Genomic DNA, 12,363 nt, shown 5'->3' on the forward strand with positions numbered 1-12,363 from the left:
GATAATTTTTTATTTGTTGCTAATTAATAAACTGAATGTATGATGAAATTTATAGTGTGATTTTTTACTTTTAATGAAAATGAATATAACAAATCATGTTGTCAATTAATCCCTAGATATCTAATTATTACTAGGGATTTTAAAATTTAAAATTAATAAATGTTTAAAAGCATTGTTTTTGGCTAATGTATGTATATAAATATTATGAGCTTTAGTTGTCAAACTCCTCAATAATTTTATTTTCTTAAAATCATTTTTAGTTATATTCTCGGGGAGATGAAAAGGTTAGCTAAATGGATCCAAATATGTTGATAGCAAAAAAGCTATCAGATACTGATGTTTCTGTAGTGGGTTTTTTGACTTTACCCAAAAATACTATGGAAAACATACAAAAAAAAATGAAAACTACAATACCTCGAGAAGGTATTCAAGTGGAAGTCGTTGCTAATGACAAATCGTATACGGTTAAGCTTAAAGAACACAACAAAGGTTTTCGTATGTATAGTGGATGGAAAAATATTGTAAATACAAGAGGCCTCAAATCAGGTGATCTTCTCAAATTATATTGGCAAGATACCAAATTTATTTTGACTGAAGGGTGAGTTTTCTTTTCTAAATTATCGCTCATTAGTTTTTATTTTTTAATAACTCTATTTAACTAATTTTTTGGTTAAACATTGGTATTTTTGATGGGTTGCATGTGTTTCATAACTAACATAGTGGCAATTCAATTTGCGTTATAATGTAAATCATAGATAAGTTAATATCACTGTAATTTATATTATCCTAAATTTTTTTTACAAAATATGTTATTGTCGTGTAGATATACATTATAATCATTGTTTTTTTTTTTGTAGAAAACTAAATATATTACTAAATGAAAACCGAATCAGGAAGGAGAATGCAGCTCAAGTGTGGCAATAGCGGATGAAGAATAATATGCAAAAGAAGTGTGGGATGAGCGAAATAAAAGTTAAATATTAAATATAATAAATATGGAATAAATATTACAATTTTAATAAAATTTACAAATATTTTATGGCTGAAATTTCATTTTTATGAATAAAGTGGTATTGATAATGTATTTTGTCCATAGAATAACTGTGGATCAAACATATCAAACATGTCACACTTAGGCTTTAAATGGCAAATCAAGTGATACAAATCAGACGGGTCAAGCCGTTAGTAGAAAAATTGTGGAACAAACATGTCCCACAATCCAAAATGTATGTTCAATGGTAAAAATTAGAATATTATGAAAAAACAAGGGCATCACGATTACAGAATTTAATGAAATTACGTAGTACATAAGGTTTTAATGAGAATTAAGATGAAGTATAATTCTACATATTAAGTAATCGATATAAACTGACTTTCGACTATTACGATTTGAATAAATTATCTTTTATTTGGTCGGAAATTTTTGTTGTAACTGAAGTCAATTAAGAATACTCTCTTTCGTAATTGGAAATGATCACATTTCCTAGATGTTGTGAGATTGTCCCACAGATGTTGTTGTTTGTGTTAAGGGAAAGTTTCATTGAACATAAATTTTAGATATAATGTATCTTGATGTAGATTTCTATTACTATAAGAAAACGTTTGAATTTGTAATAGAGTTTGATACTAAACGGTCCAAAATATTGAAAATCCACGATGAATAAAATTAAGAAAGAATATTCTAAGAACTTAAAAACTTGCCAGAGGAGATCTCTAAAACTAAGACACATCTCACATGCCAAGATATATCTATCTAATGAAATTGACTCTCTTCTTAATGTCGAAAGTGTAAATACTAGTAATGCATATCTGAATAAAATCGAGTTTATCAAATCCAAATCCACATAAATTTTATAAGAATCTGAAAGATTGAACATGAATCATATCTGAATTTTACATACCCAAACCAAAATTAACCAAAATTATGTTCTTTATAAAAAATCAAAATTTATATTAGAAAAATTTAATTAAATATATATTTAAATGTATAATAATCTATTGTATTTGTTACTTATGCTTTTATTTGTCTAACTTGTTCAAAATCCGAACCGGACTCAAAGAGATAAAATGTTCTATTTGAGACTCCTTTTCTACCAAATTCGAACCAAAAAGTTTAAACGTTCTTTTTCTGTTAATTCCCTCGTAAATAGATATTATTTAAAACGACGACGATCCTATATTTTCTGGTAACAAATGTAAGCTAAGATTTGGAAACCCTAAAATTAATGTTTTGAGAAAACTTAATGTATCATTACGCATTATCCCAATCTGTGAACAAATTAGAAATTACCACCATATGATATACCACAAAATAAATTCTCAAATTACCAAAGTTTACACAAAGATAAAACGAAAACAAAAACCTCTTGTTTTTCAGTTTTTTTTTAATAAAGAGAGTCCTTAAAACAAGTGAAAAAAAAACGAAACTGATAAGTGAATGATTCTGAACAAAAGAGACAAATGGGCGATTGAGAGGAGAAGCGGCCTTGTTTTGGGGAAATGACGGAGTATAAGAAGAAGGAACTCTTAGTAGTAGTAGATGGCAACAATAAACATTTTGTGATTGATTGGACTTCAGCCATGGACCTCTTCTACATTAATTTTTCTTCGGAACATCAGGTTAGCGTAGTTACGATGAACTTGACAATTATTTGATGATTGAGATATTTCTTAAATGATTATATTTTGCTTTTCTAGTACTGAACTGTGGCTTATCATAGCTATGTTGCAGCAATCCGTCCATGGAATAATTAACTGAGCTACACTTTGCTAACTCAGGTCCTACATTTATGATTCCTCAACCAATAATAATCTCTCTTTTTTTTTTTGGTGTTATATCTTAACACCTTCTCTCCTCTTCTCGACTCTCGGAATTCAAGTATTGTTGATGAATAATATCTGGTGGAAGTATTTTATTCGTGTCTTTGCAAGTGATGGACGTTCAGAGGAGGACGTTGTTATGGCGTTTCTTCTTCAACTCTCATCAGATTTGACTAGAAAGAAATTCCACAGCGAAAAAGGTTAATTCTTGGGGTTGACGGTGCGCGTCTCTTCAACTCTCATCTGAATGTTTTGCCTTCTAAGATAAGTGTTCGTTCATTTTCTTCTATTTGGTATCTTGATGTGTTTGTTGGTTTTGGTGATTCTGTGAAACAGCTCTCTACAAAAACAACTCATCACCGGAGTGGAGAAGAAGCTCAATCATCGATGCAAAGACTCCATTGCTGTTTTCAAACAAGTCAGGCAAGTCGTTCCATTCTTAATAACCGTTGTGATACCCAATTTGGTCTCTTGTTCCTCTGGTAATGGTATTTTATGTGTTATCTCATTGTAGGGAAACAAGTGTTAAAAACATAGCTAGCACTACAAGCCTGATTCTGAAATATCAAGCCATTCATCAAAAGGAAAAATCTAGATGATGCAAATTCAAGATAGGTGAGCCTAATTGTTTCAAAATCAGCAGGCTTCCCTTAATGTTAGGGATGATGCTCTGATTTATGACCCTAACGATGCAACCCCCCTTTTCTTGCTCTGTAAGTCATCTCAAATTCCTCTGTTTTCCTTTATTTTGTTATGTTTCAAGTTTATCTATCTCCCTCAACCAATAATACTTATTTTTTGTTGAAGAAAGAGGTACAATTGTATTGGAACTCGAGAAGGCACCAGAATTCAGAGAAGGATGAAGTTTATTCAGAGAACAAACACTGTCTGTGGCCGGCGACAGTGTTGTTACAGTAAGTAACAACTACATCAAAATCTGGTCGATTAATAACAAGGTAACATATGTCTTTGGTTATTTTAATATGTTGATTTTTTTCACTGCAGGGAAACAACTAAAACTTAGCTAGCACTACTAATCCGATTCATCAAAAACAAAGCCGTCACAAGGAAAAAGCTAAATGATGGAAAGTCAAGGCAGGTGAGCAAATCACTGTTTCAAAATCAGCATGCTCTTCACCCCATAGCTCCAGCTTTTGCCTGCACCACAAAGACGTACACCACATCTGCCAGAATTCAAGGTAAATACCCTCCATCAGAGCTTATCATCACTTTAAAACATATACTCATAGCTGAACGGATCTGTTTTATTAACGAATTCAAAGTAAGTACCTCTAAACATCAATCCTTAATCTCTGCAATATAATTCAGAACATCCAAAACTTGTTGCATCAATGGTCGTTTCTTTTTATCATGCTCAGTGCATCTGTAGATGAGTTTACCCATCTGTGTCACCGCATCCGCTGGATAAAGGTTCCCAAGTCGAGGATCGATTATTTCCGCAATCTTATGATTATCTAAGCTTTGCCTGTTCTTGATTGTTCCTTCATATCTCGAACCAGTTAAAAGCTCAAGCAAGATCACACCAAATATGTAAACATCGGACTCCATTCCGAAACAACCTATATATAAATTCCACGGTTGTCGTCTTTAACATTTTGAACAACGATTAATCAGAAACCAAATTAGTTATATATGATTTAGGTGATACCTGCTGACTCACATTCAGGAGGTAGGCATTTGAATATTCCAGCATGTCGACCTTCATCTACCAAACGATGTTGTTTGTTTGAATCAAGATAAAGCAATTTAACATTGTATTGCTGATGATCATCCAAACTTAGATATTAATTTCTCGTCAAGCATAATAGAAATAAAAATCATTACCACCTCGTCAAGCATAATGTTATGCATTCTGATTTCTCGATTTATCGGGAACTTGTTGATCGAGTGGAGAAAGGCGAGACCTTGAGCTGTTCCAATGGCTATCTTAATCCGTATTTCCCATGACAATGCTTCTTCTTCATCTTCTGATGATGAGGGAAACATGAAACTCTATATATGTAATGCAAAAATAATCTATATATACAGGTTTTTTTATAATTGGGAAGAGATCTTAACTTCCGAAAATGCGACTGTCCAAGCGTACTCTGTGCGAGTGTTCGAAAACCAAGAAGAGTGATTTGTTATCTTCACAACAGTAACCCAAAAGCTTGACCAAATTAGGATGAGAAATGTGTTCTAGAGACCTCACTATTTCCTGCGAGTACTCATAGGTTTTTTGTCCCCCATCAGATAAGTAGACAAGACATAATACAATGAAAGAGAGACAGGCTTTTGCTTACCATCCAGTCCTGTAGAGAGCATGACCTATCACATTCCAATTCCATGACAGAAACAGCGATTCCTGTTTCAGTTCTTGATGGAGCAAATGTGGTTTCATCGATGTATCCCTTGTAGAAATTTCGAACAGAGCCATTTTCACATTCTACTACCCTGTCTTTTTTGAAATTCTTGGTTACTTTCTTCAAATCCGTAAATCTGAAGACTTTCAGATTCTCGTTTTGTGCCTCCACTTTTCCATATACATACATAAATATGAGCCACGCATTTTTTAAAAACATTACATGTAAACAATAGTAAAAGTGCCTTTAAAAAACAGAGTTGCATGTACCTGAAAGTAGAGGGACGGTGAGAGGCTGGTAAGCAAAAGAAGGTTGTTGTTGTTTGAAAGGCGTTACAATGTTTCCCATTGTTGACGATCAAAGGCTTCAAATGCTTGTTGTTTCTTAATCTCTTTGGCTCTCAAAATTGGAATAGGATACACAAGTTCGATCTCATAGGGTTTTAATAAGAGTTTGAAACTAATGAAAGAAGCTATAAGAAAGAAAAAAGAAGGTTTAGACTGGCCTCAGAAATCAACCCTTTGAAAATTTCAATTACTCACTCAGGCCAAACAAAGAACATGGCATACAAGGCAAGGTTGGGTATGCTTGTATTCATATAAGCCAAGTTTGTGCAAATTTTATCTCAGACTCAAATATATAAGAAGAGAGAGTCAAGTCCAGTTTGGTAAGTTTTGTTAAGTTGATGAGACATAGAGGGAGATTTTAGTTGTGATACACAATATAATCAAGATTTTAGTCCAGTCCAGTTTAGTTGTCTAAAAATTTCAAATTTCCTATAAAAATTCAGATACACAATCAGATTAATCCATAAATAAACCACTGAATGATTACAAAGTAGGTCCAAACTTGTCCAACTTCAAATCTCATTACCTCTACGCATTATTAATCTTTGATCTCTGCTATATCATTCAACCTATCCAAGACTTGTTGCATAGATGGTCGTTTGCTAGTGTCCATCTTGATGCATCTTTTGATGAGTTTTCCCATCTGTGTCGCTGCATTCATAGGATAACTGTTCCCAAGTCGAGGATCGATGATTTCCCGGATTTTACATTGATCAGACAAGAAAGGTTTAGTCCAGACATGTAAGCTTTGCATGTTCTCATTATGTTTACAGTATGAAGCTTTCAAACCAGTTAAAAGCTCAAACAAGATCACACCAAATGTATACACATCAGTCTTTGTTCCCAAATGACCTACGTGTATTACACAATTGTCTTAAACATCAAACCGCGAAATATTAATCAGAATCTTTTGTAATCAGATTTTGGTGTACCTGATATTATATATTCAGGAGCTATATACACAGTTCTTCCTATGAATGCAGTTCCTTCTAACAAACCTACCCTCTTTGATCCAAGATAGAACAATTTTGTGTTGTAGTGCTAATCATGAAGTCCGAAAGTTAGGGTTTCATTATTGTAAGATTATAAACAACAAGAACAAGAATAGAATGGTATAAAGTCATTTACCTCGTCAAGCAAAATGTTATACATTCTGAGTTCTCTATATAGTGAGCTGTTCTTGACCGAATGTAGAAATGCAATACTTTGAGCTGCTCCAATGGCTATCTTAACGCGTATTTCCCACGGCAATGCTTCTCCTTCTTCTGTTGAGAGGAAACATGAAACTGTATGTAAAGCAAAATTTGAGTTTACTGATTGTTAGAGAAATGGACCCATTGATTAGAAGAGATCTTAACTTCCGAATATGTGATTGTCCAAACTTCCTCTGTGCAAGTATTCGAAAACTAAGAATGATTTGTTATCTTGACAACAATAACCTAAAAGTTTGACTAAATTGGGATGAGAAATACGTCCAAGAGACTTCACTTCTTTCTGCAACTCAATTGTTTCTGTGCCCATCAGATGCATACAATACATAAATAAGACCAAAAAAGAAAGATATACAGTAAAATGGACTTGCCTTCCAGTCTTGTAGAGTCTGCGAACTATCTTGATAACATTCCATGACAGAAACAGCGATTCCAGTTTTTGATGGAGCAAAGGTTGTCTCATTGATGTAGCCTTGGTAGAATGTTCGAATACAGCAGCCATTATCATTACCTTTTATGATCTTGTATTGTCTGAATTTCTTTGTTGCCTTGCTCAATTTCGCAAAGCTTAACTCTCTCAAATTCTCCTTTTCTGACTCCACCACTTTATATAAGTAACGTATTTAGATTTTATATGTAAACAAACCTAAAAAAATGCATTTGGAAACAGAGGTGTACCAGAAGTTAGAGGATTGATGAGAGGCTTGGGAGAAATTGAAGGAGGAGGTTGTTGTTCTTTCAGAGACTTTAGACAGTTTCCCATTGCTGATGAAGATGATCAATCTGTAGATTTTAATCTCAAGAACTTAAAAGATCTTGTTGAGTTATTTTTTTTATGAGGTTGAAAATTATTTTAAGTGTGAACGAATCTTCAGAAAAGGTTGGACTCTCTCAGATTTCAACGCTTTGAAAAGTCAACTTCACATTAAAAGAACAAAAAAAAAAAAATCCACAGTATTTACTATTTGATTTCAGTATGTGTAAAATAAACCACTGAGTTAGGAAGTGTTAGGAGATTCGGAGATTAGATGTTGGAGCTCTTGGGTTCAAACACTTTCTCGTTGCAATGTTTGTGATATTAACGTTATCAATTATAAATGGCTTACTGTTTCAGAAATCTCACAGGCTCCAGTTTTGTTTTGTTGTTCTATAAATTAAATAAAACACTTGAGTTATTATAAATTAGCCCCAAACTTGTTCAACTTCAAGTCTCATTTTTTACCTCTACGCATTATTAATCTTTGATCTCTGCTATCTCATTCAACCTATCCAAGACTTGTTGCATCGTTGGTCGTTTGCCAGTGTCCAGCTTGATGCATCTTTTGATGAGTTTTCCCATCTGTATCGCTGCATTCACAGGATAATCGTTCCCAAGTCGAGGATCGATTATTTCCCGCATTTTACTTTGATCGGACAAGAAAGGTTTAGTCCAGACATGTAAGCTTTGCAGTTTCTCATTCTTTTTACCATCTGAAGCTTTCAAACCAGTTAAGATCTCAAACAAGATCACACCAAATGTATACACATCACTCTTCATTCCCAAATGACCTACGTATACATTACAGAATTGTCTTAAACATCCAACAACGAAATATTAACTAGAGTTTTTGTAAAACAAAACTTAAGATTTTGGGTGTACCTGAGATTACATATTCAGGAGCTACATATTCTGTTCTTCCAATGAATGCAGTCGTGATACTTTCTTCTATCAAACATAGTTTATTTGATACAAGATAGAACAACTTTGTGTTGTAGTGCTGATGACAATCCAAAAGTTCAAGTTTCATTATTAATGTAAGATTATATAAACAATAAAAACAGGATGAAGAGTGGTCTAAAGTCATTTACCTCGTCAAGCAAAATGTTATACATTCTGAGTTCTCTATATAGTGCGGTGTTCTTGACCGAATGTAGAAACGCAATACTTTGAGCTGCTCCAATGGCTATCTTAACGCGTATTTCCCACGGCAATGCTTCTCCTTCTTCTGTTGAGAAAACATGAAACTGTATGTAAACCAAAATTTGAGTATACTGTGTTTTAGAAATATATGGAGCCATTGATTAGAAGAGATCTTAACTTCCGAAAATGTGACTCTCCAAACTTCCCTTGTGGAAGTATTCGAAAACTAAGAATGATCTGTTTTCTTCACAACAGTAACCTAAAAGTTTTGCTAAATTAGGATGAGAAATACTTCCAAGTGACTTCACTTCTTCCTGCAACTCAATGGTTTTTGTGCCCAATACATAAATAAGACAAAAATATATATAAATAGTAGTAGTTGAGTGTAAAAATGGCAAGATATATTTTGGTTTACCTTCCAGTCTTGTATATCCCGAGTATCATCTTGATAACATTCCATGACAGAAACAGCGATTCCAGTTCTTGATGGAGCAAATGTTGTCTCATTAATGTAGCCTTGGTAGATTGTTCGAAAACCACCACCATCATTACTCTCTACACACATGTATTCTTTGAATTTCTTTGTTGCCTTGCTCATTTTCGCAAAGCTGAACTCTCTCAAACTCTCCTTTTCTGACTCCACTTCTTTATATATATAACTAACGTATTTAGATTTTGTGTGTAAACAAAAATAAAAAGTGCATGTGAAAACAGAGGTGTGTACCAGAAGTTGGAGGATTGATGAGATTGAGAGGCTTGGGAGATATTGAAGGAGGAGGTTGTTGCTCTTTCAGAGGCTTTAGACAGTTTCCCATTGCTGATGAAGATGATCAATTCGTAGATTTTGGTTTCAAGATGTTAACAGATCTTGTGGAGTTTTTTTTTTATGAGGTTGAGAATGATTTAAGTGTGAACGGATTTTCAGAAAAGGTTGGACTCTCTCAGATTTCAACCCTTTGAAAAGTCAACTTCACATCAGTACAATTTACTATTTGATCAGTCTGTGTGTCTGCGTGATATATATTCGATCAGACTCGGGTCAACAATTCCAGAATAAACAAGGATTAAAAAAACTAAATCTGGTTCTCTGTTGAAACAGAAGAGATGCAATGAACATAAAAAGTTATAATTAAAGTCACGGACTAAACAGGTTGAATTTTAGCAAATAGAACAAGTAGTGAATCAGACAACAACGTACGAGATGGCTCACATAGTCACATAAGTCAAAAGCCAGGTTGGTACAAGTAGTAAGGGACATGGTGTACCCAATAACCATAAGGATTGTAGTTGTAGGCATAATATTGCGGTGCAAACTGGTCCCATTTGGGTACATAGGTAGCTACTTGTGGTTGTTGGTCATTTTGGTCATTGTTAACCCTAGCACCAATATAAGCAAAATTGCACTTGGCCTCTCGTCCGTCTATGATAGGTTTTGGATTCTGGCAAGCCCTCGTTGCAGATTCAGCATCTCTAAACGTGACAAAACCATAGCCCTGTGATCGTCCCGTTTGTCTATCACAAACCACATTAACATGGATAATTTCTCCGAACTGTTGGAAGTAGCTTCTCAAACCTTCGTTTCTTGTTTTCCAAGGCAAACCTCCCACGTATATCTTGGTGTATTTCGTGTCGACGTTTTGGTTCGTGTAATGTTGAGCCATGTCTCTGTTGTGACTCTGCCACAAAGTCAAGAAACAAAAAAAAGTGAGAACAATTAGTAGAAAAGACAAAAAAAGATATGAATGAATGAATTGTATATATATCCAAAACAAAATAAATTGTATAAGAAAAAGGAATTCTTCATTCTGCTTTCATTGTCCAATAAGAAATAGGAATTAGATAGTATAAAATACATATCTAAATACGTGCCTATCTAAATATTTCAATAATAATATAGGAAACGTAACAGAATCAAATAGTCAAAATCAACCCTGGTTAGTTGTCAAAAAAAAAAATATCAATTTTGATTTCTCTGCATATATATGATTTAGGAAGCAATTTAAATATTTCTCAAGCTTACATGAGTTACATCATTTAAACACAAAAGATACCCACAACACGAAGATTATATATATTATAATGGTTATTTACATTAATTTTGCAATTTATATACGAGATCAATGTGGAGATGTGTTTCTAATAAAGGATAGGCATGAAGGAGTGATGGCATTTCCATGTGAGTCAGCTTCACACGAGGGTCCTAAAAATTGATGAGCTTATCCTCCTTGTCTTCTATAAATGCTTTTTAAGTTACCCAGCTAATATTGTTAGTAGTTTGATAGTGTGATAACATATTTTTTTTTTAAAAGAATATAGATATGAGAGTTTTGAAAGATATATGATTCTGATACTTCATGAGATGATGCAATGGATAATCAACATCCTAAAATTTGTGTAATTATACAACACACTCATGTAGTAAAATTCTTGAAAATAATAGCTGACCATCACAGTTTCAACTCACGTGAAGTTCCAACGCTTTGAGTAATTAATCTATCAACTCGTCTAGAGTAAATTCGTCTATATGAAAAAAATATAGTCTATATAAATAAAGTGATCAGAAAGTTGTCGATACGATATATTTAAAATAAATTTTCTTGGTTTCATATGTCATATGATTAGTTTTTTGAATTTTGTATCTTATAATCTTAAATTTGTTAAGAGACTGTATGAGGCTCGTTGTGTGTTGTTGTCACGTGGTTCAAAAAATTGGGGCATGACGAGCGTGGTTTTGGATTTTCATGGGAAGGCCACACCACATGACAATGAGAACAATTTAAGCCGCCGTTAAATATGGATGGGAAGGTCAAGGTACAGAGTTTCCACCGTCAGTGCCTGAGAAGTTTGACGTCAACTGACAGAGTCAAGTGGGACGTTAGCCGCAACCGGAATTAAGCAGAAGACTCTCGACCACACTCACATGCCACACACTCGTAACCTTCTTTATGGCTTAATGCACACCTGCATCTCCAAAACCATATAATATACGAATACATGATGTTGTTAATTCGAAAGGGTAATGTTAATGTCAGTCATAATAACGTAATACGTTTAGAAATAAAAAATTGAAAGTATTTTTACTTCGATCTAATACTTTATATATACATGTTGTTTGACTAAAAAATAAACTATAATGTATATCCATATATATTTGTGGATAAAGATGATCCATAAATGGTGTCTGTTTTGTTATAAGTGAACATAGGTGCTGGGAGTCGGGTCATAGGGGCCGTAAGATAGTAAAAGTAGTGTTTGTGCTTATAAGAGAAGGGTGAGAGACAGTGGCACGAAGGTGGCTTTAGCGCTCTGTTTCTCTCATCTCTGCCGTCTCCTTTTCAATTGGGCCCCCACCCACGTTCCTCTTCTTCTCTCATTTACCCCTTTCTTGTCTCATTGCTCATCAGATTCATTTTTTCATATATGCATTAACAAATCTTGGAGATATATCGTTTCCTTTTTTTTTATCAGACTCGAGAGTATTATAATCACCTTTAAAGAATTAAGGTTTTTCTCAAGTAAGAAAAAAAAATGTATACTAGTTTTGCGATCATAATAATAGAGAATTCTTGATCTTCAAAACTCGTAAAGCATTTGTATGCTTTGGTTTTTCAAAAGGTTATGTTCTGCTTCGTTTTGTGAATAAATGAAGAAGAAAAAAAAAATACTTCTGAAATTTTTTTGCTACCATGATGGCATGATTAATCTAATACAATTCAGAGCCT

The 12,363-nt window shown here is 33.7% G+C and overlaps 3 protein-coding genes, 2 long non-coding RNA genes, 1 other non-coding gene and 1 pseudogene across 16 annotated transcripts; 3 read left to right on the forward strand and 4 right to left on the reverse strand.

Moving 5' to 3' along the window:
• The first annotated feature begins 223 nt into the window (after positions 1-223).
• Positions 224-1,024, forward strand: LOC147939569 (uncharacterized). Its single transcript, XR_015563988.1, has 2 exons — positions 224-598; positions 858-1,024. It is a non-coding gene; the product is annotated as an uncharacterized LOC147939569 (long non-coding RNA).
• Positions 1,025-2,462: 1,438 nt separating this feature from the next.
• Positions 2,463-4,603, forward strand: LOC109125829 (uncharacterized). 4 transcript variants are annotated; one of them, XR_015563985.1, is made up of 7 exons: positions 2,463-2,619; positions 2,698-3,040; positions 3,157-3,243; positions 3,335-3,533; positions 3,628-3,734; positions 3,826-4,019; positions 4,200-4,603. It is a non-coding gene; the product is annotated as an uncharacterized LOC109125829 (long non-coding RNA). The 4 variants fall into 4 exon arrangements; XR_015563984.1 differs by having other exon boundaries at positions 2,479-2,619; positions 2,721-3,040; XR_015563986.1 differs by lacking the exon at positions 2,463-2,619 and having other exon boundaries at positions 3,632-3,734; positions 4,200-4,472.
• On the reverse strand, positions 3,669-5,655 carry LOC104705406 (inactive serine/threonine-protein kinase BKN1-like). 2 transcript variants are annotated; one of them, XR_015563982.1, is made up of 7 exons: positions 5,453-5,655; positions 5,124-5,353; positions 4,900-5,038; positions 4,666-4,808; positions 4,490-4,546; positions 4,111-4,400; positions 3,669-4,004 (listed from the first exon to the last, which is right to left on the reverse strand). XR_015563982.1 is itself a non-coding variant. In XM_087462017.1 (7 exons), the coding sequence occupies exons 1-6, from the start codon at positions 5,529-5,531 to the stop codon at positions 4,120-4,122; spliced, it is 981 nt and encodes a 326-aa protein (XP_087318143.1). In that variant the 5' UTR covers positions 5,532-5,636; the 3' UTR covers positions 3,669-4,004; positions 4,111-4,119. The 2 variants fall into 2 exon arrangements, 1 of the variants encoding a protein (XP_087318143.1); XM_087462017.1 differs by having other exon boundaries at positions 4,490-4,601; positions 4,669-4,808; positions 5,453-5,636.
• Positions 5,656-5,932: 277 nt separating this feature from the next.
• On the reverse strand, positions 5,933-7,801 carry LOC104705405 (inactive serine/threonine-protein kinase BKN2). Of its 7 annotated transcripts, none has more exons than XM_019228224.2 (6): positions 7,420-7,801; positions 7,113-7,345; positions 6,889-7,024; positions 6,659-6,795; positions 6,463-6,571; positions 5,933-6,382 (listed from the first exon to the last, which is right to left on the reverse strand). In XM_019228224.2, exons 1-6 carry the CDS (start codon positions 7,502-7,504, stop codon positions 6,069-6,071), a joined length of 1,014 nt encoding a protein of 337 aa, XP_019083769.1. In that variant the 5' UTR covers positions 7,505-7,801; the 3' UTR covers positions 5,933-6,068. The 7 variants fall into 7 exon arrangements, with proteins under 7 accessions (XP_019083769.1, XP_010419708.1, XP_087318138.1 ...); XM_010421406.3 differs by having other exon boundaries at positions 7,113-7,333; positions 7,420-7,601; XM_087462012.1 differs by having other exon boundaries at positions 6,659-6,816; positions 7,420-7,601.
• A 9-nt stretch (positions 7,802-7,810) lies between these two features.
• LOC104705403 (inactive serine/threonine-protein kinase BKN2-like) lies at positions 7,811-9,772 on the reverse strand. The gene is made up of 6 exons (XM_019228220.2): positions 9,366-9,772; positions 9,057-9,286; positions 8,820-8,955; positions 8,590-8,726; positions 8,381-8,498; positions 7,811-8,289 (listed from the first exon to the last, which is right to left on the reverse strand). Exons 1-6 carry the CDS (start codon positions 9,454-9,456, stop codon positions 7,976-7,978), a joined length of 1,026 nt encoding a protein of 341 aa, XP_019083765.1. The 5' UTR covers positions 9,457-9,772; the 3' UTR covers positions 7,811-7,975.
• Positions 9,773-9,864: 92 nt separating this feature from the next.
• On the reverse strand, positions 9,865-10,302 carry LOC147939570 (uncharacterized; annotated as a pseudogene).
• A 1,041-nt stretch (positions 10,303-11,343) lies between these two features.
• On the forward strand, positions 11,344-11,489 carry LOC147939571 (small Cajal body-specific RNA ncR14). The gene has a single exon (XR_015564929.1).
• The last annotated feature ends 874 nt before the right edge of the window (positions 11,490-12,363 follow it).

The sequence above is a fragment of the Camelina sativa genome, chromosome 8, assembly GCF_030686135.1.
Source record: "Camelina sativa cultivar CO46 ecotype springtype chromosome 8, ASM3068613v1".
Lineage (NCBI taxonomy): Eukaryota > Viridiplantae > Streptophyta > Magnoliopsida > Brassicales > Brassicaceae > Camelina > Camelina sativa.

What these genes read in the sequence shown, in the direction of transcription:
- LOC104705406 (XM_087462017.1), bottom strand. Translation starts at nt 5,531, where the DNA reads ATGGGAAACATTGTAACGCCTTTCAAACAACAACAACCTTCTTTTGCT. An exon ending in CACCGTCCCTCTACTTTCAG is followed by an intron (nt 5,354 to 5,452) that starts GTACATGCAACT and finishes TATATGGAAAAG; the next exon opens with TGGAGGCACAAAACGAGAAT. An exon ending in GCTCTCTACAGGACTGGATG is followed by an intron (nt 5,039 to 5,123) that starts GTAAGCAAAAGC and finishes GAGTACTCGCAG; the next exon opens with GAAATAGTGAGGTCTCTAGA.
- LOC104705405 (XM_087462012.1), bottom strand. Translation starts at nt 7,504, where the DNA reads ATGGGAAACTGTCTAAAGTCTCTGAAAGAACAACAACCTCCTCCTTCA. An exon ending in CATCAATCCTCTAACTTCTG is followed by an intron (nt 7,346 to 7,419) that starts GTACACCTCTGT and finishes ACTTATATAAAG; the next exon opens with TGGTGGAGTCAGAAAAGGAG. An exon ending in ATAACATTTTGCTTGACGAG is followed by an intron (nt 6,572 to 6,658) that starts GTAAATGACTTT and finishes CTTCATGATTAG; the next exon opens with CACTACAACACAAAATTGTT.
- LOC104705403 (XM_019228220.2), bottom strand. Translation starts at nt 9,456, where the DNA reads ATGGGAAACTGTCTAAAGCCTCTGAAAGAGCAACAACCTCCTCCTTCA. An exon ending in CATCAATCCTCCAACTTCTG is followed by an intron (nt 9,287 to 9,365) that starts GTACACACCTCT and finishes ATATATATAAAG; the next exon opens with AAGTGGAGTCAGAAAAGGAG. An exon ending in ATAACATTTTGCTTGACGAG is followed by an intron (nt 8,499 to 8,589) that starts GTAAATGACTTT and finishes GATTGTCATCAG; the next exon opens with CACTACAACACAAAGTTGTT.